Source organism: Phocoena phocoena, chromosome 4 (assembly GCF_963924675.1).
Source record: "Phocoena phocoena chromosome 4, mPhoPho1.1, whole genome shotgun sequence".
In the NCBI taxonomy this organism is placed as follows: domain Eukaryota; kingdom Metazoa; phylum Chordata; class Mammalia; order Artiodactyla; family Phocoenidae; genus Phocoena; species Phocoena phocoena.
The window spans coordinates 75,132,928-75,160,760 of NC_089222.1; the positions used below are offsets into that span (position 1 = coordinate 75,132,928).

At 36.9% G+C, this 27,833-nt stretch overlaps 1 protein-coding gene across 2 annotated transcripts in view; it reads left to right on the top strand.

Annotated features, from left to right (window-relative positions):
- SNX4 (sorting nexin 4) overlaps positions 1–27,833 on the top strand; it is a 62,289-nt gene extending 34,456 nt beyond the window's left edge. For both annotated transcript variants that reach the window (XM_065876321.1, XM_065876320.1), the window contains exons 8-14: positions 1,868–1,929; positions 12,601–12,666; positions 16,621–16,710; positions 20,494–20,593; positions 22,390–22,535; positions 23,813–23,927; positions 26,683–27,833. In XM_065876321.1, the coding sequence (XP_065732393.1) occupies positions 1,868–1,929; positions 12,601–12,666; positions 16,621–16,710; positions 20,494–20,593; positions 22,390–22,535; positions 23,813–23,927; positions 26,683–26,730 (627 nt within the window). In that variant the 3' untranslated portion in view covers positions 26,731–27,833. The remainder of the gene's footprint in view (positions 1–1,867; positions 1,930–12,600; positions 12,667–16,620; positions 16,711–20,493; positions 20,594–22,389; positions 22,536–23,812; positions 23,928–26,682) is intronic.

The window sequence follows — 27,833 nt, forward strand, 5'->3', positions numbered from 1 at the left end:
GAAAAAAAACCTGTTAAACATTTTAATCTCAGTATTTCCCAAACTTACTTGACAATGGAACCACTTTAAACAACCAACCAACCCTTTGACACTCTGTAGGGCTCTCAAAAAATAATTGGGAAATAACATCCCAGAGAAATTAGTTTAGAGGTCTGTGGACAGCCCTGGAAAGTTTCAAGCATAGTAAAGACTATGAACTTTGTCCTGAAATTGGAGTATAGTACAGGGGTCGGCAAACTTTTTCTGAAGGCCAGATAGTAAATATTTTCAGCTGTTTGGGTCATATGGTCCCTGTTGAAGCTATTCAACCCTGCTATGAAAGCAGCCATAGACAGTGCTAATATGAGTGAGTATGACTGTGTTCCAATAAGACTACAAAAACAAGCTGTGGACCTGTAGTGTGCTGCCCTCTAGTCTAGCAGGTCAAGGAGAGACGGAAAACATTTTATGATCCTTCTACGCCTGCTCCAGGTTTTTACAATGTGGTTCATTCAGTTTAAGCTGAAGTATTGAAAGGTTTAAGAATTATTGTATGGTTAATGCCTAATTCCTCAAATTACTCATGTTTGAGTAAGGAACTAGAGGGGTTGAATGTAAATTCAGGGTTTACATTTGGAAATTATATACTAGGAATTCTTTTTTAGGGTTTTATGTGGGATTGACTTTTGATCTTCTAGTTCATGTCCATAATACTTTGGGGGAAAGTAAAGGAGATTACTGCATATGGTGTTTTGTTTTGTCTTTTGTAAAATTTGTGTGAATGGCTAGGCAGTACATTATTTTGTTTTTGTAGTTTTTAAAAATATTTATTTCATTTATTTTAATGTTTGGCTGCGTCGGGTCTTGGTTGCAGCACTTGGGCTCTTTGTTGTGGCACGTGGGCTTCTCTCTAGTTGTGGCGCGTGGGTTTTTTTTTTTCTTTCTCTAGTTGTGGTGCATGGGCTCTGTAGTTTGCGGCATGTGGGCTCTCTAGTTGGGGCACTTGGGCTCAGTAGTTGTGGCGCGTGGGCTTAGTTGCCCCACGGCACATGGGATCTTAGTTTCCCAACCAGGGATAGAACCCACGTCCCCTTCATTGGAAGGCAGATTCTTTACCACTGGACCACGAGGGAAGTCTCTAGGCAGTACATATTTTATCTCAGTGACCTAAATTGTAATTCTACTGTTACTAAAATATCTAATGTTAGTTGGTTAGAAGGCATTAACTTGATAAAGTAGCACAGAGGTATATTGCCTGGGAACTTCCCTGGTGGTGCAGGGGTTAAGAATCCTCCTGCCAATTCAGGGGACACAGGTTTAAACCCTGGTCTGGGAAGATCCCGCATGAGCAACTAAGCCTGTGCACCACAACTACTGAGGCTGCGCTCTAGAGCCCGCGAGCCATAACTACTGAGCCTACGTGCCCTAGAACCCGGGTGCTGCAACTAATGAAGCACACGTGCCTAGAGCCCATGCTCTGCAACAAGAGAAGCCACCGCAATGAGAAACCCGTGCACCACAGCAAAGAGTAGCCCCTGCTCGCCACAACTAGAGAAAGCCCACGTGCAGCAACGAAGACCCAACACAGCCATAAATAATAAATAAATAAATAAATTTATAAAATAAAAGTAATAGTAACCTGCTGGTTAAAAATAGTAGCACTCTTGGTATAGGAAATTTTAAAACGTTAATTAAAAATATATAATTATCTCCCATGATGAAACTTTGGGAGATTTAAGCTTCTTTTCCATATTTTTCAAGGTTATTGTGCTAAGCATATATATATATATATATATGTATGTATTTTAAATGAGGATAAAATCTTTTTTTTAAGTAATCTTTATGTAACTTTGACTTCATAGCAATTTCTTTCGAATATTTATTCCAGAGAGTAGCAGACCGACTGTATGGTGTATATAAAGTACATGGGAATTATGGGCGAGTTTTCAGGTAAGCATTATGCAAACTTTTATAATAAACAACAACTAGCTCTAATTAGCTTTTTGCCTAAGAACTATAATTCTTGAAAATACATGATTCTGGAAAGCAAAAGATTATTTTTTAAATGATGTCCTGTAGTAGTAGTCTTCAGACTTTTCACTGTAAAGCCTTTGTTTAAATAAAAAATAATAAGGGAGTCCAGTATATTGAGCAGATAAAAGATAAACTGCTCTGAAGCAGTGAGCGGTGTCTTTTACTTTCTTGGCAGAATGGCCAAGAAGATTCCTTTGGAAATCACTGTCATATAGAGTTAGCGATTTTCTTTTTCTTTTCTTTCTTTGTGTCACTTTATAATTTCTGAAGGCTTTTGCAAGATGGATTTTTCAGTCTTGAGGTAATATTAGTGTAAATTAGAATATTTACTTGTGTAGATAACTTGCATATCTTGGTTATTTTTGAGCTTTTTCTTTTGTGAATTTTTGTGTGTGTTAATTATTTTAGTTGTGACATTTTAGAAGTTAATTATCCAAATCTTCTTGTAAGAAAAATGTCTTTGCTAATGTTCTAAGTCCTTTTGATTGAATTAATCAAAATAATTCATTTAACATATTTGAATAGGTAAGACATTCATATAGCACAAAATTCAACAGGAACAAAAGCTTATATAGTGAAAAGTCTCTTCCCTCCTGCCTGCCAACCACCCCGGTCTCCTCCTCTGAGGCAACTAATAGCAGTTTCTGAGTTACTTGTGTATCCTTCTAGTAACATGTAGCACCATAAATGTATATATTAACACACAAACAAATTCATTTCTCCCTCCCCCCCTTTCTAAAAAAATATTTATTTTTCAGCTGCATCGAGTCTTCGTTGTGGCACATGGGATCTTTCATTGCGGCGTGCGGGCTTCTCTCTCTAGTTGTGGCACGTGGGCTTCTCTCTAGTTGTGGCGCATAGGCTCCAGAGCATGTGGGCTCTGTAGTTGTGGCGCGTGGGCTCAGTAGTTGCAGCGGACGGGCTCAGTTGCCCCTCGGTATGTGGGATCTTAGTTCCCTGACCTGCAGGGATCTAGCAGGTGTCCCCTGCATTGCAAGACGGATTCTTAACCACTGGACCACCAGAGAAGTCCCCCCCAACCCCCATTTTTTTAAACATGGAAAGGGAGCATGTTTTATACATTGCTATGTTCCCTTGTTTTACTTTGCTTTTTTCTTACTTAAAAACAGCTCTCCAATATATATTGTTATCAGTAAATAACTGTATGGGGCTTTTTTTTTTTAATTTTTTGGCTGCATTGGATCTTCATTGCTATGTGCGGCCTTTCTCTAGTTGCGGTGAGCCGGGGCTACTCTTCGTTGTGGTGCGTGGGCTTCTCACTGTGGTGGCTTCTCTTGTTGAGGAGCACGGGCTTTAGGTGTGCGGGCTTCAGTAGTTGCAGCACGTGGGCTCAGTAGTTGTGGCTCATGGGCTCTAGAGCACGGGCTCAGTAGTTGTGGCTCATGGTCTCTAGAGAGTAGGCACAGTAGTTGTGGCACATGGGCTTAGTTGTTCCGTGGCATGTGGACCAGGGCTCGAACCCGTGTCCCCTGCATTGGCAGGTGGATTCTTAACCACCACACCTCCAGCGAAGCCCTTCTGGTGGTTTTTGATATACAGAAATACTCAATTTGTTAAATTCAGTTAACATGTAAGCGGTTAGATTTTCTCCTTTATAAAGTAATAGCCTCTGAGTTTTGTGTATATCTTAATAAGGTCTTCCCCACTATGGATTATAAAAAAATAGATTTTTCATTTCTTCTACATTTTTGTGGTTTTATAAATTTTTGATTCATATGAAATTTATTTGAATGTCAGGTGCGAGATATGGCTACATATTTACTTAATTTGAGTAACAGGTTATCTATATGTCTTGGTTGATCAAATGGAAGATGGGACCATATCAGCATTATATGATGTTTTTAATGAAGAGAAGCATATTAATATTGTAAACATGTAGACTCTTCATAACTACGATAGGAGTATATGTCTAAACAGGAATAATGGGAAGAAAGGCAAATTCAAGTCAGCTGCATGAAGAGCGACTTACCTGCTTTTAGATCTATGCGTGAGTCAGCCCTGATTTTAAGAATACTACTCAAACTGGAACTCTAGTTAAGCTTGGGAATATGCTCATATGATAATTAACGTAAATCAGACACTCTCAAAAGTAGTACATTTATTGTAAATAATAAATGGACTTGTGTTAATTTGAGAGGCAAGTGGATGAAAGGTCACTTGGCTGAATCAAATTGTAAAGAAAATTATTTGCATTAATGTCTCATGATAAATATTATACAGATTCGCCTTTCTGCTAACTCAGTAAATTAACAGAAAGTCATTTTACATCTAAAATATTTCATAAAAAGTGAGCCAAGGAGACCACAGGTGGTTGAAGTAATTTAAGCAGGTGATCAAGAGCCTGAACCAGAGCAATTGCCAGTAGGGACTATTAAGGAGACATAAATGACAAGATTTATCAATTGATTCTTTCAGTCATCCAGCACACATTTGCTGAGCTCCTGCTACCGTGGTAGGTGCTAAAGATACCAAAATTTCATTTGCAGGCAGCTGAATGATTAGGAGGATTGTGATAGAGAATGTAGGAAAAATAACAGGTTTGAGGAATGAATTAAAGGGTTCTGTTTTGAATAGATTGCATTTGATTTAAAGATTTTTATTAAGCAATTGGAAATTTGGATCTGCAGTGTAAGAGGCTGGTGAGAATATGAGTTGTATATAAAAGTTACATCCTAATAGAATGATATTTAATGTAGGGTTAAGGTGATAATGTTAGAGGGTTAGGGTAAGTCTGTGAGAGACTCAAGGGCGGAACCTTGGGGAATATCTGTGTTCAGGGGTCAGGCAAAGAAAAAGAACGTGAGGGAGACATTGGGAAATTGATGAGGAGTGCGCAGTGTCAAGCAAGTGAAGGGAGCACTTCAAGAAGTTGGAGTTATACTGTAGAGGAATTGAATTTAGTCGAAAGGAGGGGAAATGGGTGGGTAAACCTTCGGTGTTAATTTGGAGAGCAGTTTGGTTTGAGTGATATAATGCAGTGGTCCTAGGGATGACAGGAGAGGGTTAAGGAAGGAAAGACAGCAAGTTACTGATAAGTCTGTTAAGAAAAGTCTCTGAGGTTATTCTTGAAGGGGTATAGGGCCTCTTTGTGGTGGTGGTGGTGGCTTTTTGCCGGGGGAGCAAGGGTAGGAGGGTGGATGGGAGAGAAGATAGAGAGGAAGGCACAGAGCTGTCTTAAAGGAGAAGAGCAGTATGTGGCAGGAGGCCACTTTAGCTGGCCCCTGTCTTAGTAAAGCAGGTGTCTCTGCTGAGAACAGGTGGGTGATTCTGTGGTTAGGAAGCTTGAGGGGAGTGATATAGGGCAGTCGGTCTCAAACTAATGGAGAAGAGAGTTCTTAAACTGATACTACTGCATATCCTCCTTTATCTCCCCTTACCAGCTCCCTGGGGGATTGGCTGGAAGCAGCTGTGGCAAGTGCAGAATCTCTTTGAAGACTTGAGTTCTGTCAGTTTATTCAAATTTTACATTTTACTCTGTAGAGCATCCATGGTTATTTAAGCATATGTGTAACTTTCCCTGCCTCAAACTTAAAATTCGTTCTTCAGAAAAACTGTGCCATGCTTAGATGGCTTCAGATATCCAAGATGAAGTATCCCAGTTTGAGAAGCACTGATGAGGGTATCATTTAGGAATGTGGGAAAGGATTGCAGAGCAGTACCAATTGGTAATGAGTGTTTTTTATCTTTTCTTTTTGTTTCCTTTTTATTTTTTCATTACTCTTACGGTCAGTGGCACTACACTGACCATAAGAGTAATGAAAAAATCCAGGGAATTCCCTGGTGGTCCAGTGGTTAGGACTCGCATTTTCACTGCCAGGGCCTGGGGATTAAGATCCCGTAAGCCTCGCGGCACAGCCAAAAAAAAAGAGTAATGAAAAAATCCAGAGCTTGAGAGTCACATAACTGGAAAAAAGTTTAATGTGTTTCTGTTCTTTGGTTTGGAATTTGAGAGGGGAAGAAATATAAAGCTGATTTCATCAGCTTTGTCTCTTAATTTAAATGTTTTCTATATATGTCCAATCACTTTGTAAAATTATGCCTTTTTGCTAAATGAGAGATTGAAGTGAGAGAATGGATTAAGAAAATGATTGAGCTATGAGTGGAAAAAGACTGTCAAAGAGGGAAGGAAAGGTGACAAGACTTAAACTTACTTGTAAGTAAGAAATGAGCAGGAATTAGATGCACAGAGAAGAAACAGGGAAGATTTTTGTAATATGTTCATGTTGCGTGTTGCTGGGTTTTTTTGTTTTTGTTTTTTAAAGTATGGGAGTTCATTTTTTGCTCTTCTTGAGTTCCTAGGCTTTTTGCAGCTTCCTCCTGGATATAGCACCTGATTCAATTTAGGACAGGCCAAAGGGTCATTCCATGTAGGTGCTTATAGGACTTGTCTATATGTTCACTAGTTTCAGGAACTTGTAAGATCTGCCTGTCAAGAATTGGACCAAACACTGTTGACTTGAAACAAATAGACTGCCAGATATTTCTCCAGCAAAGATTAGCAGAGAATTGCAGTTCCAGGCTGCAACAATGGCAAAGCTCATGCAAGTTCCCACAGGACAGGGGAAGGAGAAGGCTTTCATAGAGAGGAAAAGGAAGTTGGGAGGGCTAGAGTAAACAAAGAGTCTCCGTGGCTTTTCATTGGCTGAGACCTGGCCAGGAAAGAAGAGGAATCTTTCTTCTTCTTGGGCTCTGCTGTGGACACAGGGCATGAGAGCTCCGCCTTTTAGTCTTCCAACTCTATTTAATTGAGGTTTCTGTTTATTTTTTACAATACACAGGCAGGATTCACTCTGCAAAAGGCTTAGAAAAAAGAGAATTTTAAGTGCCAGTAACTAAAGTTTTTGAAGCAAATGAAAGCTGTCAGGAGCTAATAGCCTAAAATGTTATATTCTGTTAATTGAACATTTTAAAATACTCATCTTAATTCATAGATTGTGAATCCATACAGAAGCAACCAAGGAAAAACATCTTTCCCAGATTCAGTTGGTATAATTCCTTTCAAGGGATTCCAGGAAACTGCAAAAGAAAATTTTTTCAGAGTCATGTGTAAACATGATCAGGGATATGCAAACCTTGTCATATACCTCAGAGCTCAAAGACGCACAGGATGTATTTTGTTGAAGGATTCTATAATTTATTTTTTGGTCATGTGGTTGATGAGTGGCAGTGAAGAGCTTTTTTTTTTTTTTCTTTTGGCCATAACATGCAGCTTGTGGGATCTTAGTTCCGTGACCAGGGACTGAACCCGTGTACCCTGCAGTAGAAGCACAGAACCCTAACCACTAGACCTCCAGGGAATTCCCTAAAGAGCTCATTTGATTAAGAAAGCCAAAAAAAGGAAGTGAAGGTTGGGATTAGTAGGTAGAACACTCTGATGGCAGTTGATTCTAATCTCAGCTCTGCCTCTCATTGGATGCCTGACTTTTGAGTAAACCACGTTAGATCTCTGAGCCCAATTTTAAATATCTGTTCAATTGTGGGGTTAAATGGGGAGAGTGATTTCCAAACCCTTTTTTAGCATGGAACTTTGTTTAAATGAAATGATATATGGAAGTATAAACAAATAAAACTTATTACTACAGACTTGCTTGGGGCTGGAGACTTTGCCTCCCATGCCTCTATCCCTGATGAACACCAGATTGGGCAGCTAAATTTAGTTCTGTACCTCTATTTTTGTTGTAATAATATTTTTATTCCTTTCCAGAGTCTTGACCCTTGGGCATTCTTGGAGTTCTTTCCTTTCTTTCTTAATGGAACTGTAAAATACTAGAGCAGGAGGGACCTTTGTGGTTTTATAGTTCAGATTCCTTAAGCTAGGAGATAAGGATGGACTTCAGATTCTCTAAAGTCTCTGAAATTACTTAAAGTTATTATGAAATATTGGCTATATTCCCTGTGCTGTACAATGTATCCTTATAGCTTGTTTATTTTACACATAATAGTTCGTACCTCTTAATTTCGTATCCCTATCTTGCCCCTCCCTCCTTCCCTCTTCCCACTGGTAACCACTTATTCGTTCTCTATATCTGTGAGTCTGTTTCTTTTTATTATATTCACTAGTTTGTTTTCTTTTAGATTCCATGTATAAGTGATAACATACAGTTCTCTGTCTGATTTATTTCACTAAGCATAATACTTTCCAAGTCCATCCATGTTGTTGCAGATGGCAAAATTTCTTTTTTTGTGGCTGAGTAATATTCCATTGTGTGTGTGTGTATGTATGTGTATCTGTATATACATGCACATATATATACCACACTTCTTTATCCATTCGCCTGTTGGCATCTGTTAGGTTTCTTCCATATCTTGGAAATTGTAAATAATGCTGCTGTGAACATTGGGGTGCATGTATCTTTTCGAGTCAGTGTTTTCATTTTCTTCATATTTATAACCCAGGAGTGGAATTGTTAGAGCAGGCAGTTAGCCAGATATGAGCAGAGAAGAGAGGCATGGGTCATATGACAGGAAACCATACATCTTGCAATGACAGGGTCCTAGAGGCAAAGAAAGGTGAGAACCTCTTATGTCTGAATGTAACTTTTTGCTCATTATACCCTCATTACAATAGAATTAGCATTGCAGCCAGAGCAGTACCCCTCTTGCACCTGACACCATGGCAGATCTGAGAAGACCAAGGACAAAAACAGCCCCTCCTCTCAGAAAGGTGGAACTTGGATGAAAGCCAGGAAGTTACCCCAAAGTCCCTCCCTCCTTGATGAATATTCCACCCATTTTCACACCCCGTATAACCAGCTTGCCAAAAGGAGCTAGGGGCAGCTGCTCTTCTGAGCTTGCCAGCTCTCCCTCCTGAGAGTATACTGTTGCTCAGTGAATCTTCACTTCACTTACTTGGCCTCTGTGTCTCGTCTCTGAATTATTTCTGTGACAAAACAAGAACCTACCCTCCGGCAACAGAATTGCTGGATCATATGGTAGTTTTGTTTTTAGTTTTTTGAGGGCTCTCCATACTGTTTTCCACGGTGGCTGCACCAGTTTACGTTCCCACCAACAAGTGTACAAGGTTTCCCTTTCTCCACGCCCTTGCCAACATTGGGTGTTTGTGCTCTTTTTGATGATAGCCATTCTGACAGGTGTGAGGTGGTATCTCGTGGGTTTTTTATTTTAATAATCTTTTTCAAAAAAATAAGTTTATTTGTTTATTTTTGGCTGTGTTGGGTCTTCGTTGCTGCGCGCCGGCTTTCTCTAGTTGTGGTGAGCGGGGGCTACTCTTTGTTGCGGTGCTCAGGCTTCTCATTGTAGTGGCTTCTCTTGTTGCGGAGCACAGGCTCTAGGCACGCGGGCTTCAGTAGTTGTGGCACACGGGCTTAGTTGCTCCACAGCATGTGGGACCAGGGCTCGAACCTGTGTCCCCTGCATTGGCAGGTAGGTTCTTAACCACTGTACCACCAGGGAAGTCTCTCATTGTGGTTTTGATTTGCATTTCTGTGGTGATTAGTAGTACTGAGCATCTGTATGTCTTTGGAAAAATGTCTATTCAGGTCTTCAGTCCATTTTTTAATTGAGTTCGGGTTTTTTGATATTGAGTTGTATGAGCTATTTATGTATTTTGGACATTATCAGTCATATCATTTGCAGCTATTTTCTCCCATTGCATGGGCTGTCTTTTTATTTTGCTGATGGTTTCCTTTGCTGTGCAAAAGCTTTTAAGTTGAATTATATCTCATTTGTTTATTTTTGCTTTTGTTTCCATTGCTTTAGGAGACAGATCCAAAAAAATATTGCTACGATTTATGTCAGAGTGCTCTACCTATATTTTCTTCTAGGAGTTTTATGATTTCCTGTCTTACATTTAGGTCTTTAATCCATGAAGTCTCTGAAATTACATGGAAAATTTTGTTTGTGATTTTCCCTCCTTAGTGGAAAAGGTCCATAGTCTTCATCAGATGCTACAAAAGATTTATTACCCTCTTTGATCTGGTTCATCTGTGACAGTTATCCACCCATTAAGTACTTTATGATAGCAGTTAAGCCTCTTATAAAGTTGATGTTAAATCCTTCTATACTTTTTATTTTATTTTTTGGCTGCGTTGGGTCTTTGTTGCTGCGCACAGGCTTTTCTCTAGTTCCGGTGAGCAGGGGCTACTCTTCATTGCAGTGCGCAGGCTTCTCATTGCTGTGGCTTCTCTTGTTGCGGAGCATGGGCTCTAGGCATGCAGGCTTCAGTAGTTGGAGGTATGCAGGCCCTAGAGCATGCGGGCTTCAGTAGTTGTGGCGTGTGGTCTCAGTAGTTGTGACTTGCAGGCTTTAGGGCACACGGGCTTCAGTAGTTGTGGCATGCGGACTCTAGAGCTCAGGCTCAGTAGTTGTGGCGCACGGGCTTAGTTGCTCTGCAGTGTGTGGAATCTTCCCGGATCAGGGATTGAACCCATGTCCCCTGCATTGGCAGGAGGGTTATTAACCACTGCGCTACCAGGGAAGTCCCTCCTTCTATACTTTAATAGTTCCTTGTTAATGGACCCCTCCTCTCCCTCCTCTCCCTCCTCTCCCTCCTCTCCCTCCTCTCCCTCCTCTCCCTCCTCTCCCTCCTCTCCCTCCTCTCCCTCCTCTCCCTCCTCTCCCTCCTCTCCCTCCTCTCCCTCCCTAAACTGGTTCACATTTTCTAGTTCCAATCCTTGGCATATACCTGGACCCCAATTAGAACCTTTTGTTTAGCAAATGCTTCTTAAATTGTAATAGGCATACAAGTCACCTGGAGAACGGTTAAAATGAGTATTCTGAGTCAGTAGATCTGGAATGAGTCCTGCAAGTATGCATTTCCAAAAAGTTCCAGGTGTGATGCTGTTCATAGACCACAGTTTGAGTAGTCAAGGGCTAGACTATGTATATCTTGAGGGGAGAGATCTTGTGCCTAGTAGTAGTGGCTGATACATAGAACCCAGTACATGTTTCCCTCCTCACATTTATTCATTTATCAGTTCATTCTTTCATTTTACCTACAACCTATAAATGCCAAGTATTTATCAGGCACTTAACGACTTAATAGGAGTAAATAGATGATTAAGTCTTACCTTTCTTGAACTAGTTTTTAGTCTTGTTTGGTAAACAAAAGAATTAAATTTGGTTACCAAACCTTGAGTTGGTAGCACATTAAAAGGTGCTCAAAGATGAGATGGATGAAGTACCTGTGGAACATCCAATAGATAGTTGATCTGGACTGTCCATTAATTCTGTTGACGTGACCTATAGCTGTGTTAACTGTGATTGCTACATTACAGATTTAGCTAGTTATGCCTGTAATCTGCCAAAACCCCTAGACTGTTTTTCATGTGAAGAGCTGGGCTTTAGGTATGTTGAATTTGAAGTGACAGAAGTATATAAAAGCAGAGTTGTCTTGTAGGCATTGGAAGTGTGGCTTTAGATAATATAGCTAGAGATGTTAAAAATTCATTTTATAAACAGCAAAGCACTAAAAAAAGGTTAACTGTTGCTATTACTATTTTGAGAGTAAACATATGAGTAAAAATTGTCGGAAGGAGATATGTTTATTTATGTTTGTTTTCCTTCCTTGACAGTTTTAAAAACCATGTACGGTTTTACCCTTCTAGTATTATAAGCGTATAATCTGATATTTTAAGAACAGTGTATAAAAACTACAGATTAACAGAACCATAGTGTTTTAATTTTTTCCCTTTTATGATATATACAATTGAAGGTGTTTATTATACATAGCAGAAAAATTGGAAACAATCTTGAATGATCAGGAACATGGTTAAAAAATTATGAGTTGCCATCTGAAATAATGCTGAGAACAAGTTATTTTAATAATGTGGGGAAATACTATTAATAGAAAGAGCATAATACAAAATTGCATATACTACATGATCTCAGCCATATTAAAATGAGCAAATAAAAAGAACTAGAAGGAAATATATCAAATTATGTCATCTCTTAGTATTTAGGATTATAGATTTATTTCCCTCTTTATTATAATATACATATGCATCTTCCATAAAAAGGAATTTTTATTTCAAGAATTTTCACTGAAATGACAACAAAATGATCTGTGGTTTTAAGTAGACTTTGTCATGCAACTTTAGTGCAAGTTATCAAAGTTTTATGGTACACCTACTATTTCTGTACACTTTTTCTGTGACCTGTTAAGATAGTGACATGTAATCATGTGTGTTTATCAGACTCATCCATGTAGTAATTAAAAATATGCATGCCTCAGCTCTGTCCCCGAGATTCTAATTAAGTAGATCAAGAGCAGGGTAAGCATTCATAGTTTCTAAAAGCGCCACAGTTGATTTAAATAGGCACCCTAGCTGAGAAAGTTGTCTGTAAGCAGAAACTGTTTTGTATGATACTTTCTTTGCACTTAACAGCAGCAGATACAAACTTTTGAACTAATATGTTAAAGCCTTCACTTGCATTTAGTTGTTAAACTTCGGGGAAAGGAGCATGTTCGAGTCACAGAAAATAAATCCAAAATAGATACTATACATTGTTTAAAAGCTAGCTAGAAAACAACCTTGTAAAAGAGTCCATTTAATAATATTCCATATCTAATTCATGATGTTTTTGGTTTTATCTTTTTCTTCTTAGTGAGTGGAGTGCCATAGAAAAAGAAATGGGTGATGGACTGCAGAGTGCTGGTCATCATATGGATGTGTAAGTACCCAGAGAATTTAAGGTAGAACCTGAGGTGACATTAGTGGTGAAGTGTTAGTGATTCTTCTGTTCTTCTATTTTTATCAAGTTTGCTGGCATTTATATTGTGCTCTCTGTATATAGTTTGACTTAAAGAAGTTTATCTCAGGAATGCAAGATTAATTTAACATTCAAAAATCTTTCCGTTCAATTCACCTATTAGCAGAGTAAAGAAGAAAACCCATGTGTTCATTTCAGTACATGTAGAAAAAGCATATCAACATCTATTCACAGTAAAAATTTTCATCATGGCTTCCCTGGTGGCGCAGTGGTTGAGAGTCCGCCTGCCGATGCAGGGGACACAGGTTCGTGCCCCGGTCCGGGAGGATCCCACATGCCGCGGAGCTGCTGGGCCCGTGAGCCATGGCCGCTGGGCTTGTGTGTCCGGAGCCTGTGCTCCACAACGGGAGAGGCCACAACAGTGAGAGGCCCGCGCACAGCAAAAAAAAAAAAAAAAAAATTTTCATCAAACTAGGAATATAAAGAATTTCCTCAGTCTAAAACTTACAGGTAATACTGTACTTAATAGTGAAATATTGGTGTTTTCTCCTAAAATCAAGAACAAGGCAAGTTTGTCTGCTTCCACCACAACTAGTAAAAATGGTAGTAGAGGTCCTGGTCAGTGCAGTAAGACAAGAAAATCAAATAAGGTGCATACATCCTAGAAAGGAAGAAGTAAAACTCTCTTTATTTGCAGTTAACAGGATCTTTTATGTAGAAAATCATAAAGAATCAACCGAAAATATTATGGAATAGCTGAATTTAATGAGAATGCATGATACACAATGAATATATTAAAAAAGTTGTTTTTACATACTAGTAACAACTGGAAAATAAAAACTTAAAAATGCCATTTATAATAGCATCGAAACAGAAGACTTACAGATTAATTTAATGAAATATGTGTAAGACCTCTACACTGAAAACTTTATATATAAACATTGCTGAGAGAAAGTAAAGACCTAAATAAATGGCGAGACTAGACCATGTTCATAGATTGATTGGAAGACTCAGTAGTGTTAATATGACCATTCTTCCTAAATCACAGTCTCAATCAAAACTCCAGTAACTTTTTACTAGAAATTGATAAGCTGATTCTAAAATTTGTATGTAAATTCAAAGAACATAGAATAGCCAAAACAGTCTTGAAAAAGGACAAGCCTGGAATATATTACCTGATTTCAAGACTTAGTATACAGCTATAGTATCAGAAGGTATTGAGATAAAGAGATCAGTGGAATAGGATGGAGTCCAGAAATAGATCCACATTTACATAGTTCATTTCAAGAAATGATTCTGGAATAACTGGATATCTTCATGCAAAAAAATGAACCTTGAGCTATATCTCACGCCTTACGTAAAAACTAATTCAATTTGGATGATACACATAAGTGTAAAAGCTAAAATTGCAGGTTTTATTTTAGTAGAAAACATAGAATATTGTTGCAACCTTCGAGTAGGCAAGATTTTTTAAAGCGGATATGAAAAGAAAATATTTTAAAATGGTAAATTGTTCTTCATCAAAATTAAAAATTTTGCTTATCAAAAGACACCATTGGAGGTGGAAGGAATGTGGGAGTACAGTTTCAGTTGGAGAAGATGAAAAGTTCTGGAGATGAATGGTGGTAATGGTTGCACAACCATATGAATGTACTTACTGCCACTGAACTGTACACCAATAAATTGTTAAAAAGGTGAATTTTACATTATATTTTACCACAAACACAAACTCACCATTAAGATAATGAAGAGGCAAGCCACACACTGGGAGTAAACATTTCCAACCATAATATATAAAGAACTCCTATAACTGAATAATAAAAAGACAAAAATATATTTATTTTATCTAAGTATTATTTTTGGGGGGGCTGTTATATAAGCTGACCGGCTGCTTTTCAACCATTTTGTTAAGTCTCCCTGCATTCTGTTGACTGGACATTTTTAGTATTTGCAAGAATTTGGGATTATCCCTTTACTTGGTTTATTTAAAATGTTAAATAAAATTAATTTTAGTAATGATATCTAAAAAATCTTTACCATTTACCCTTTTCTACCCAAAGATGTGCTGCTTATCCCTACACTATGTTTCCTATCTTCAAGCCACCAGCTACCTATCTTCTTTTTTGTTTTCTTAACATTAACTTTTCCAGAATTGTAGATTTATGAACTAAAGGCAGTTTTTCCTACTGTTAACAATGATTCTCAAGCTGTCTTTCAGTCACATAGGGGAAATTCCACACTCTAACAAATGTAAATTTATATTTACAGAATACATATTTTGTCTACTTTTATAAATACTGTAAACACATCACTTTTCAGTGAGCATTAAGGTAGATTTTTGTTTGTTTTTAGAATTCAGTAAACTTGTTTACTTGTCTACAGGAAGAGGACTTGGAGACATAAAATATATTTTTCTTTTATGCCCATGCTAGGGAATCAGAATTGATTTGAAAAAAGGATGCTTCTTATACCATACAGAAGTAGTAAATGACATAGCCCATGTCCTTAGGGAATTTATAATGTGATCAGAGAAAACCAACACAAGAGACATTTCTTTGATAAAATTTAAGTCCTCAATTTTTGATAAGAGATCAGAAGTAGAGTGATGACTAGGACTAAAGAAGTCTGGGAAGATTTCTAGAGGTGTTGAGATACGTATGGTAGTATTTGGAGAAGTAGTGTGGAAAGCCATCACATTTCTGTGCAACAAAAGACTCAAGGCCAGGAACAAGAGTGGCACGACAGTGAAGGGCTTGTCCAGATCAAAGCAGAGGTTGCTATTGAGAATTAGAATAAAATAAGGCTTCTAAAATTTTCTGTAATCTTTACTTGCTCGACTTTTCCTTTTGTAGCTTTGTGGCATTACTGTATGTAGTTGCTACCAGGAACACTAATGTACCAATTATACTAAACTCTTACTCTTTCTACAGATTTTGTAGCCCTTTCTGTAATATATTTGAACAAAAGATATTACAGTGCTTCTTAAGCTACCTTAAGAAGGACCGTTTTTTGTTTGCTTTGTTTTTCTATTTCGAAGACCTTGCTGATCAGAACACTTAGGTAAATTAAATAAAATTGTCATGGTAATTAAAGATTGCTGTAGGGGGGAGGGATAAATTAGGAGTGTGGGATTAACAGATACAAACTACTGTACATAAAATAGGTAAGCAACAAGGGTTTACTGTATAGCACAGGGAACTATATTCAGTGTCTTATAATAACCTATAATGGAAAATCTGAAAGAAATATATATATATAACTGAATCACTTTGCTGTACACCTGAAACTAACTAACATAATATTGTAAATCAACTGTACTTCAATTTTAAAAAGTCATTAAATGTTTCTAAATGCTTATTCTCACTTTGTGTACTTGCTTTTGTCACTCATGGGTAGCAAATGGTCTGCGGACCACACTTTGAATAGCCCTTCTTTAGAACTTCAATACTTTGTGTCCTGATAAAGGTTACTCTATGCAATATTTTTTATTTAAAAAAAATTTTTTTACATCACATTTTTTTTATTCAAACAGAAAGTCACAAAAATTATAATCATCCTCATCAGTTCACTCAGTCCCATGTAATTAATTTTTTTTCATCTTGATCTTTTGTTAGCAATTTTATGAATTCATCAGTTTTCCATTAGAGTTCTGAAAATGCTTATTCATTCAGTTCAGCAGTATAGTCAGTGACCAGAAACCTGTACTTGTCAGTCTTTTCCATGAATTCCTTGAAGATGAAACCCTTTTATAGGAACATCTTTGCAAAAGCATCAGAATACACCTAGAACTATCTGTAAATGACAAAAGACTTAAAAGTGACCACAGTTAAAGATTTGATGAAAGTTCATAATAATGCAATTGACAAGGAAATTTAGTTATTTCTGAGATATACATTTGCAATGTTTTTTAAATAGGTATGCGTCTTCTATTGATGATATTTTAGAAGATGAAGAACATTATGCAGATCAGTTAAAGGAGTATCTTTTTTACGCAGAAGCACTCAGGTAAGTATAGTACATGTTCCAGATGCAGCCCTGTGGCTGGTCACCACTCATATACTACTCTAAAATAAAGATTTTTAAATGAGTTAATTCCCCCAGATATTGAATGAGGTCTCATTGTATTCCTGTGTGTTATAGAGTGCTAGACATAGCTGAGATGAGCCCTCTGCTTGAAGCATTATGTTGATAAAACCTGTTAGTCTCAGACTTCAGGTCTGTCTGTATGTTGTTCTACTTTTTCCAGTTTGAAGATTGGAAGCAAAGTACAGATTGAGTGTGTAGCATAATCTGTCGCTAGGTTGTGTATTACCATTTAAATTCTGTAATTTTTTCCATACCTGCATATTTTATCTCCTTAGTGAGGTTGTAAAACTTCTTAATGTCAAGTCAGGACTTTGTCTTCTCCTTTTATAGTATCTTCTACAGAGCCAAACAATTCTCTGGGAGATAGTCCAGTTTAGAAAAATGAATTGTTTTCCTATCACTTTTTTGGGGGCCAAATTATTATTATTTTAAAATTTGATTACAACCGATTTTGTTGGCATTAAAATTTTAAATTTGAATGGATATAAACCAAAAACCAGAAATTAAGTTTGGTAAAAATGGGAATAGGAGTTTTCTGGTAATTACAGATTAGAAGGCAGAAATCAATTTAGAGGAACATAGACAAACCCCATGTTTACAATGATTGTGCCACAGATTTAAACTGCAGTAGTGCATTAGTAAACTGTTCACACTGAGATCTTCACCTTGAGATTCGACAGCTGTTTCTTGAAAAATTATCTCAGTACCTTCTGCAAATAAATTGGCCTTTCATGTGCCTTAGCACGCTTAAAATTTCTCCATTGTATATATACAGAACACCTACCATTTGGGCAGGGCAAAATGCATACTTTAATAAAAAAACTATAATGTACCTCTCAAGTATGAACAATATACACGTAATACATGGTATACAGTATTTACAAAATATAAAATATAATACAAGATGTTTGTAATTTTTTAAACTCATCTTTTGCCCTTGTATATTGCAACAAGGTAATTTTCCATTTCTGTACCACTGCTTTTCAAGAGTCCAGGGATTTTGGAAAAGCTGTGTTTTACATACATACTGGAATCTGAGATGTAAGTTTGAACTTTTAGGAGAGTTTTAAAGTGTACTGCCATCAACTCCCTATTTTGGTTGGAATTTTCAATGGTGCTTCCCATCCAGTGACTAGGAGGCTTTGGAAGAACACTAGGAGAAAGTGGATCACTAAACTATACCCCAGCATAATTCTCCTTTTGGCTCACTTCAGTTAGAAATGATGATTTCTTCAAATGCTTATTTTTAATACTCTCAGTATTTTTAAAAGGCTTTTTTTCCTGCTTCTGAATTATATCAGATGAAACAGAATCCTGCCAAAAGTTATTTTCATTTCTTTTTGCAGAGGTGGTCTTGGTTAGTGGTAAGTTACATTTGCTTTTCTGTCTGTTTATCTTTGGTTGTTCACACAAGTGTATACCATGAACAAGCTGGCTGTGGGGAATGGCAGTTTTCTCTGATTTTCCCTTCTTTGATTTTAAAAGTACTTTCTATCATCTTGTCCAGTTATACATGTAATACATAGAAGAAAATGGTTTCTGCCTGCCCCCTACTTTCTGTTTTAACAACTGCTTCAAGAATTTTACTGCCTTATTTCCAGTCACTTTCCTAGCTCAAGTGATCCTTATAGGAAGCCATGAGGAGATGGAAAGACAAGGTAATCTGTTAGATCACTGCCCTTTCAACACTTGTAATATGGTAGGGAAGCAGGACACAAATAGAAAGCCAGAGCACAAGGTAACATAATCCATGTCAAAAAGGGGAACTGCCAACAGAGCTCCCTGGTTTTAATAAAGTTCTAGAAAATAAAGGAATCTTACTAGGAGACAAGTACAAAAGCTCGCTTTTACATTATCACTAATATTACAGGAGAGCCATGGAATTGAAAGGAATCTATACAAAATTTAAGTAATCATGGTGGACAAATTTAATTTTTTGCAAGGCACAGCTAGATAAGCTGCAAATCTCTCAAACCAGTATTCTTTCAACAAATGTCAGTAACTTATTTTCATTAGTATTATAAAGGATTTTGAAATTAAAGTCAAAATGTTTTATTTTGATATAAAGGTTACTTTAAGTAATATAGCGATTTAATACCATTTAAGTTTTAATCAGTTTTATCCTAGTCCAGTGGCAACTGGGCAGCATATCATCAATTCAATTGGTAACTTTTCTTTTGAAAACTTCATCATTCTGGACACAAGTAATAAAACTACCTTCCATTAAGAAAGCCTGGCACAGTATACAGTGGGAATAGTTTAACAGTAAATGCCGTTCATCTGATAGACTAGCACAGAGAAGTTATCGCTTCAAAGAGGCAACAGCTCTGCTGTCGTTCCTGCCAACTTTCAAAGTTGAAAAGTACAGCTAAGTAGGTTGGCCCGGCGAGGAGCAGCGCCCCAGTTGGACTGGCGCCCCACACCGGGCACCTCATAACTCAGTAAAAAGCCAACTGGAAGTGGGCGGCTGCCAGCCCATGGCAAACCCCACACCAGGCAGCGAGAGACCGTATGCATGTCCTGACGAGTCTTGGCACTACCAACGGTCCCCTATCACTTTTAAAATCAGCCTAAGAATTCTGTTAATAAAACAGGAGCAATATTCCTTTAGTTGTTCAGTAGCTGGTATGAAAACATCACATTGTTAGCCTTTTTCCTTCTAGAGTTTTGAGTAGTAAGAAGTTACACTAAGGACTTCCCTGGTGGCGCAGTGGTTAAGAATCCGCCTGCCGATGCAGGGGACACGGGTTCGAGCCCTGGTCCGGGAAGATCCCACATGCCACGGAGCAACTAAGCCCACGTGCCACAACTACTGAAGCCCATGCACTGCAACAAAGAGTAGTCCCCGCTCACCGTAACTAGAGAAAGCCTGCATGCAGCAATGAAGACCCAGCACAGCCAAAAATAAATAATAAATAAAATAAATAAATAAAAAAAGAAGAAGTTACACCAAGGTGTTTTCAAGTTACAGACCAAAAGAAAGTTGCTGAACACAGTGGAATTCTCTGCAGCTCTTAAAAGTTATAGAAAAGATTAATGTGTATTGATACAGAAACATATGTGTCTTTGGTATATAAATAGTTGAGAAAGAAAAGATGTAGAATTACTGGGGGTGGGTGGATATGTGTATTTGTAAATGCCTAGGTAAAGTCTGGAACGATATATACTATCTATTAACATGAATTATGTCTGGATAGTGGAACTGGGGAAAAGAGAGCATTCTTGAAACTTATTTTGTGCATTCCTGTATTAGAATCCTTTTTTTTCTTTTCAGTGAGCATGGATTACTTTTAGGAAAATAAAAACTAATAGAGGTTTCTAAATAAAAAGAAGAAAGCTTTGAGATAATGTCTTTTTAAACAATACTCAGTTGTTATGTGAGATTATAGCATTAGTTCCTATGTTATACAAAAGCTTTTTTTAAATGTATGTGATAATGGTGTGTTTATTGAAAAAAATGTTGCAAGTATCTGGAAAACAACCTTTTTTGTTTTAAGTATATATAAAGTTTTTATGCTTAGGTTCTGCTAGATTAAATTTTTGAGGTTGGGCTACTACATTTTAAACTTGAAAATTCTGTATATAAAAGTTCCGACTGTAGTAAGACGTGGATGCCTCCCCTTTACCCCTGCAAAAAATGTTTTTAACACATTAATGGAGAAGCCACAAAAATTAAATGGCAGCACTTTCTTTCATCCCTAGGGCTGTGTGCAGGAAACATGAACTTATGCAGTATGATTTGGAGATGGCTGCTCAGGACTTAGCATCCAAGAAGCAGCAGTGTGAGGAACTGGCAACTGGGGTGAGTGGTGTTCCATTTAGGTCTCTGGTATTATTACAGCAAACCTTAAGTGGAATGGGCTGCAGGATGCCCGTAGCTTTTACAGGGCAATAATCTGTGGGCAACTTTATAATTCTTTTGTTTGTGATCTTGATATAAAAGGATGTAAGCCATTAAAACACGTATTATATAGTGTTGTAAGAAATTTTGGCAACATTGCTGTGTGTAATAAGAACCATCTCTTTTCTGATTAAGTCCAAGTGAAAAAACATTATTCTTTGGGATTGAAATAATAACCTTTGCCAGGTTTAATTTTACCTGGTATATTATAGAAATTTTAGTTAACTTTGAAAAACTTTGCCCTTTTAGAATCGGCGCCTCTCTCCTAACAGGGAGCTTTTTGTGTACTTTATTCTTGAATGCTTACAGTGAATACTTGTGAAGAAAATTCCTTATCTTATTGTATTGGACTTAGATCATTTTTATAATCAGCTTTCTACTGTCCAGCTATTTCATTGGAATAAAAAAGCCGCCATGGTGAGAGCACACAATCTGGAAGTAAAGAAGCAGTTACAGGGTTTCCCTGGTGACGCAGTGGTTGAGAGTCCGCCTGCCGATGCAGGGGACACGGGTTCGTGCCCCTGGTCTGGGAAGATCCCACATACCGCAGAGCGGCTGGGCCTGTGAGCCATGGCCGCTGGGCCTGCGCGTCCGGAGACTGTGCTCCACAGCGGGAGAGGCCACAGCGGTGAGGGGCCCATGTACCGCAAAAAAAAAAAAAAGGCAGTTACAATGCCACCATTTATGAATCATTTCATAGTTAACAAGTACTGTACTTGTGAAAGTGCTTGTGGGCTACTCACATAGAGATATGTGGGAAAAGACCTCTGACCATGAAACAGGTAGACACTGTCTTGATTTATTTTTAAAATCCAGGGGAAATTCCCAGTCCATTTTCAGGGAGCTTGGTTCTCTACTCCTAAATGTGTTTCCCTCAGTAAACTCCGGAGAATAAGAAAATGGTAAAGCAGTGAAGCTTGAGGCTTGGATTTAGGCATCCTGTTTTACTAATAGATACCAAGTTTTAGTGTGAGTTACACAGATTTTAAATAGTTTCTTTAGTTTATTTTCACTGTTGCCTGTTGAATTTTATCATTTTTTATATCACAGAGTAATTAGAAAAAATATCACTAACATAAAGAAGTAACTTGCCTAATACGTCACCTAGAAGTTTTCCATATGATGAAGAAGCTCGGTTAAAATTTTTCCCTTTTTGATTCTTCCATATTTTCCAGTGTTAGAAATCTTATTAGTTGCCCCCTGGTTGTAAGGCTTGTGTGGTGTTTTCTGTCTGAGCTAGGGAGGAAATGGCTCTTTCCCCTTTTTAGAAAAAAAATAATAACTGTGGTAAAATATCCAGAACATAAGATCTTTATCTTAACCATTTTTAATGGTAAAGTTCAGTAGTGGTAAGTACATTTACATTGTTGTGTAACCAACCTGCAGAACTGTTTCATCTTGCAAGATTGAAACTCTGTACCCATTAAATATCAACTGTCAGTTTCCCTCTCCACCCAAGCCCCTGGCAGTCACCATTCTACTTTCTGTCTCTGAATTTCACTACTTTGGATACCTCATATAAGTGGAATCATACAGTATTTGTCTTTTTGTGACTGGCTTATTTCACTTACCACAATGTCCTCAGGGTTCATCCATGTTGTGTAGCATGTGTCAGAATTTCCTTCCTTTTTAAGGCTGAATAATATTTCAGTGTATGTGTGTTGTTTATCCATTTATCTGTTTCTATTTCATTTTAGACCGTGAGAACATTTTCTTTGAAGGGAATGACTACCAAGCTCTTTGGTCAAGAAACTCCAGAGCAGAGAGAAGCCAGAATAAAGGTGCTAGAAGAACAAATAAATGAAGGAGAACAACAACTTAAGTCTAAAAATCAGGAAGGCAGGTAAAAATGCTGTGGTGTTTTAACATGGCTAGACATGTAGACTCTGTGACAGATTGTTTATAACCATTCCCAGCTTCACCAGTGTCCCTGGATGTAGCCTGTTCTTCTAAAATGCAGTGATTGAGTATTCCTAAGAAATTTGAGTAATCAAAAATCATGTTGCATAGAAACAGTTGTTTTAGTGTCAGGGAAAGAGGAAGAAGAACGTATCTAAGCTTCATAATATTATTTTCCTGTACTTTTCATGATTTCTATCCTTTGCACATTCCCTCTGCCCTTTTCTGTCAGTTAAAAGCCTGATCATTCTCCAGTGCCAAGCTTTTGCATTACTTCTCTTGTGAAGCTTTCTCTTATCCTCACAGGCTGTCATAACACTTGGTTCATGCCACTATTGCATGGCAGTTTTGTATTGGGTGGTTGGTTGTCCAGTGTGACTGTCCCTGGCTAAATTACAAACCCTTCAAAGTCAGTGACTATGTCTCTTTCATCTTTATGTCCCAACACCTTGCATAGGGCTTGGAATGTAATTATTCCATAAATATTTTTAGAAATTCTGTTCTCAAAGGTCTGCCATGACTGTTGGGCTCGTTTTTCATATTGTTGTTTTCATCTGATAGTTGTTGAGTAGACCAAGGCAGACCAAGAGTGTATCACTGATTTGGAGGTGATTTTGTTAATTTTTAGAACTTCCGGCATCAAGTAAGTCAAACTAAACTCTCATGAATAGAGTTAAAAAGACAGTGGTTAAGATTCCACACTTCCACTGCAGGGTGTGTGGATTCGATCCCTGGTCAGGGAAGTTCCGCATGCCAGGCGGTGCAGCCAAAAAAAAAAAAAAGACAAACTGCTCTCAGAATTTTAAAAACTGTAGTTGTCATTTAAAGTAAGCACATGATAAATGTGGTACATAATCCATCTTGTTGAAAAGAATGTATGTTTTCCAGTGACCCCAGGAAGGCAACTTCATGTGGCATCTGTTAGGCTTATGAGCTGGTTCAGGGAGCCATTTACATCTGTTTTATGGGAATAATTTGAAGCTGGAATTCTTGTGGCAAAATAGAGATTATTAAAATGTAGATGAGTGTATGACCGTATGCTTTTTCTCCCACTGTAATTTTTAGGAAGAGAAAAAATAGAACTATCTTATACACGCAATAGCTTTTTCCTCTGTATAGACAAAAACCCAACTCAAATGAGAAGTGGTTATTCAAATTTATAATATGTAGTTTACTTAATTTAAATAAGAATAATAATAATGACTATACCTTTTATTTCAGAGAATTTGTCAAAAATGCTTGGGCTGATATTGAACGCTTCAAAGAACAAAAGAACCATGATTTAAAGGAGGCCCTCATAAGCTATGCAGTCATGCAGATCAGTATGTGCAAAAAGGTAGGTTTTGGTTTCAGTGAAGGTACAAGTATATTCAGAAGTGCCTGCAAATTTCTTTAAAATCGGTTTCTTATTTGGACCAAAGTATTTATCATTTTCATTTTTAAGTCCATTCTTCTCCTCTTCCAGAATGTTTCCCAGTTTTTCTACTTAATTTTGAAAGAAGGGTCATAATCAAAATATCAATTACCGAGTCTCTACTCATCTAAAGTTCCAAATTTGTATGCCCCGTTTATAACTTGTATGTGAAAATATGTATGAACAACAGTACTTTGGTTATATGTCCCAGGGTTACTGCCCTTCGACAGGGCAGTACAGTACCATTCCTAACAGTGATATATACTTCGACTGGAAAATGGTTTCAGCGTTATTTTGGGAAACCGTGGCTTCATTATGGTTTGTTGTCAGAATAAACCCTTCACGTAGTTGACATCTCAGTAGAAGGCAAGGACGTTGAAGCTTATTCTGGTTAAAATAAATGTTTTGGCAGTGATGGAGATCTTTCTAAAACGCTGTTGTAAGAACAAAATACAAAATATTCCTTAACCTCTTCTTCATAACCCAGGATCTGCCTGTGCGACCACCAGTCATTCCCACGCTTTACATTTCTCTAGCACTTCGCAATTTATTGAGCGATTTAACATGCTTTATCTCAGTATATCACATAGTAAGATGGATTCCCATATTTATTAAGACATTCTTAGAGGGAAAAAAATCATACTCATACAAACACTCTTATGCTTTAATTTGTCCAAAGTTTGTATTTTCTGGCTTGGAACTGTCACTTTCTTAGCCCTTTTTACTTGTATGACGAGAAATAGCAGTAGACAACAAAGATGTTTTGAGACAGAAACAACAGACTCACACATTAGTCATTGGGCCAAATTTATAGTTATGCCTCAATGAAATTGTAAGTTACTTCATGTTGTAGATCTTGGGGTCACTTGAGGGAAGTTAAAACCATGACTGATCAATCTGCAAATGCTGATGCTTGAATATATTGTAGTCTGGGGTGTTTTTGTCTCTGCTGCTGTCATCCCATCAGCTCCTGCTGCTGCTTCACATTTACCGTCTTTCTAATCTGCCTTTTTAACTCTTTGGTGGTCTGAAAGATCAGAAAACAAAGGTTTTTAGAGTGGTTTTGTTTTGTTTTATTCCTATAAAAGATTCATTAATAGGTTCCTGTGATCTCCCATTTGCTTCTTTTCCAAGAATGCAGATTTTGTGTAATGGCTCAAAGGACTTTCCCCCTGCCACTTTGCTTAGGGTGAGCGGGTTGAGGGGTGCTAAAAAGTAATCTCTGGATAAACAAGATATTACTGTAGGTATGTGCAGACACACTGTTGGGTATCTGGTGTATCCTGAAATACGTGAGATTAGTAAGAGTGTATGTTTACCTTATTTCTTAGGAACAGTATTACAGTGTTTCATGTTTTATTTTCTTGCCTAAGTGGAGTAGATTCTTATATATGAAAATCTACAGTGCTATTTTCTTTAGAAACTTAAAATTAAGTACGAGAAGTCAAGATAAACATCATCTTTTTTTGGTAAATGTGGGTATCTATATATTTCAAGTTATTTTATCTTTTTAGATTAAAAAAATTATACAAATAACATATATGCTCATTGTAAAAATTTCAAATAAGCCAGAAGCATATTAAGTAAAAATTCTCCTCCTCCTTCCCCAAATCCCTTTTTGAAAACCCAACACTGTTACATCTTCATGTTTATCTTTTCAGACTCATTTGTACTTATACGGTCATTTAGAAAATATACACTTTCCTTTCCCACAAAAACAGGATTGCATTATATGTGCTAGTGTGTAGCTTTTGTTTTTTCATTTGCTGTCTTATGGATGTCTTACTAGGACAGTGCACATGAGATCTATCTTATCCATTCTACCAACGAATACTCCATTAGATACTACTTTATCCAGGCAATCGGGGACATTTTAAAAGATTTTTGTGGGGGTTTTTTTTTTTTTTTTTTTTTTTTTTTGTATTCCATCAGGGAGGAAAAAAAGCTAAAAAGATTAATTTTTTTTCCTATTGTTTGAAGCCTCAATAAATATTGACAAACTTTAATGCTTAAATATTAAAGAAAATATTCTTTCTTCATAAATTAGCAGTTATTGGCAAATATATATCTTGTTTTTTGAAAACATACGTTTATTTCTACCACTTTCTAGATTTTACTGTTACATTTTTACGAACATGCACTTTTTCCCAGTTTCAAACATGCATTTTTGTTTAAGCGTGTTAGTTATATTATAGCATATTAGTTTTTTGCTAAATTGCCTGCTATAACCATTGAAAGGGAGTTGATAACTTAGTACTTAATTATCAAAATATTGATTATTAGACTAATAAATTAATAATTCATTAATTTATATTTAATTATTAGACTAATAAGTTTTTTCTTTTGTTTCAAATATTAGAGAACTTGTTTGGTTTATAAATAAAATGATATGAATAGAGTAAATGAGTTTTTCAAAAAGAAGTTGTAGGAGTTCTTTCTGTTTTGAAGATAGGCTCAAACAAATGATTCTATTACTTTTTTCAAAAGTATTTGACATTGACTTATATTAGGTATTGCCAGAAGAAGTGTCCTATTTGCTGGACTTGTTAATTATCCCAAAAAGTAAAACTTAGCATACCAGTAAGCCAAATACTTGGGCTTTCAGAATTCTTTCAAAATCACATTTTAAAAGTTTTTTTTTTTGTTTTTGTTTTTTTTGATTTGTTTGTTTTTAAAGGGAATTCAAGTTTGGACCAATGCTAAGGAATGCTTTAGCAAGATGTAATCCTGTGAAATGAGTTTCTCTTCAATCAAAGTGCCCCAAAACAGAAGCACAAGTAAATAAAAAAATTTAAGTTGCTACCAGTATACACAAAAATATAATAAGTTGAGTAAATTCAGCTTTCTTTAATTTGATTGTAGTGTTAATATAGCACAAAAGGGTGTATTTTAGTGAAGATTAAATATTATAATTTGAGGTTTTGGGGACTGGTGCTGATTCTAAAAATGTTAATTAGATAAAATATACCAACAAATTGTCAGGCTTCTGAACCAATGACTGAATATCAAGATGTTAGGTAATTTTTAGATGTTCGTTTTAGTGCCCACTGTTTCAGATCTGCTTATGTAGGGAGTTTTTTCCTAAGATTGAATTCTTATCTTTATTTGGTAAGACCCACTAATCTGTTATAGGGGGTTAATTTTCCTTGCCTTATAGTTGAGCTGTTTGGTTTGACAAACCTCAGCAGAAACTTAGTGTGTAATCTAAGAATTTCTTCCACATTCTTTAATGCCCCCAAACATTGCATACACTAGAAAATGCCTTCAATGTGTGTTTTACCAGAATTTTGATACTAGTCAAAAATTTTACACTGCCAACAAAGAAGACACAACTTCTCAGATATGTGATCTAGGAATTGGTATATAGCAAGGTTTCATTGAGTATGTTACATACAAGCATTAAATGCTCAGATAATTCTTAACCTCAGTGATGAGCCTAAACTGATTGACTCTGCTCGGCTCTCTACACATGGCATTTCAGGGTACAAAGTGTAGCATTTCATGGTATAAGATATATGTAGTGAACATACGTGTTAGTATCTTCATTATTAACATTCTTTTTTATTGCTTGGCTGTAATTTTTGTAAAGATAAATTATATTGCTTTTGTGTGTGTGTGTTTGTGGTATATGTTTAGAAGCCAAGTACCCTTTGTATTTTGCTAGCTTTGCAGAACCCTACATGTGTACTCATTATTACTAATTACGTAAAAAAAGATTTCCAGTACTGTTCAGCATTTGACTTTTTTACATGTTTAAAATGTTGCTGAAGTTTTGTGCTCTTTGCCAAACTTATACAATAAATAAATGAAGTATTGTGTTGATTTTCA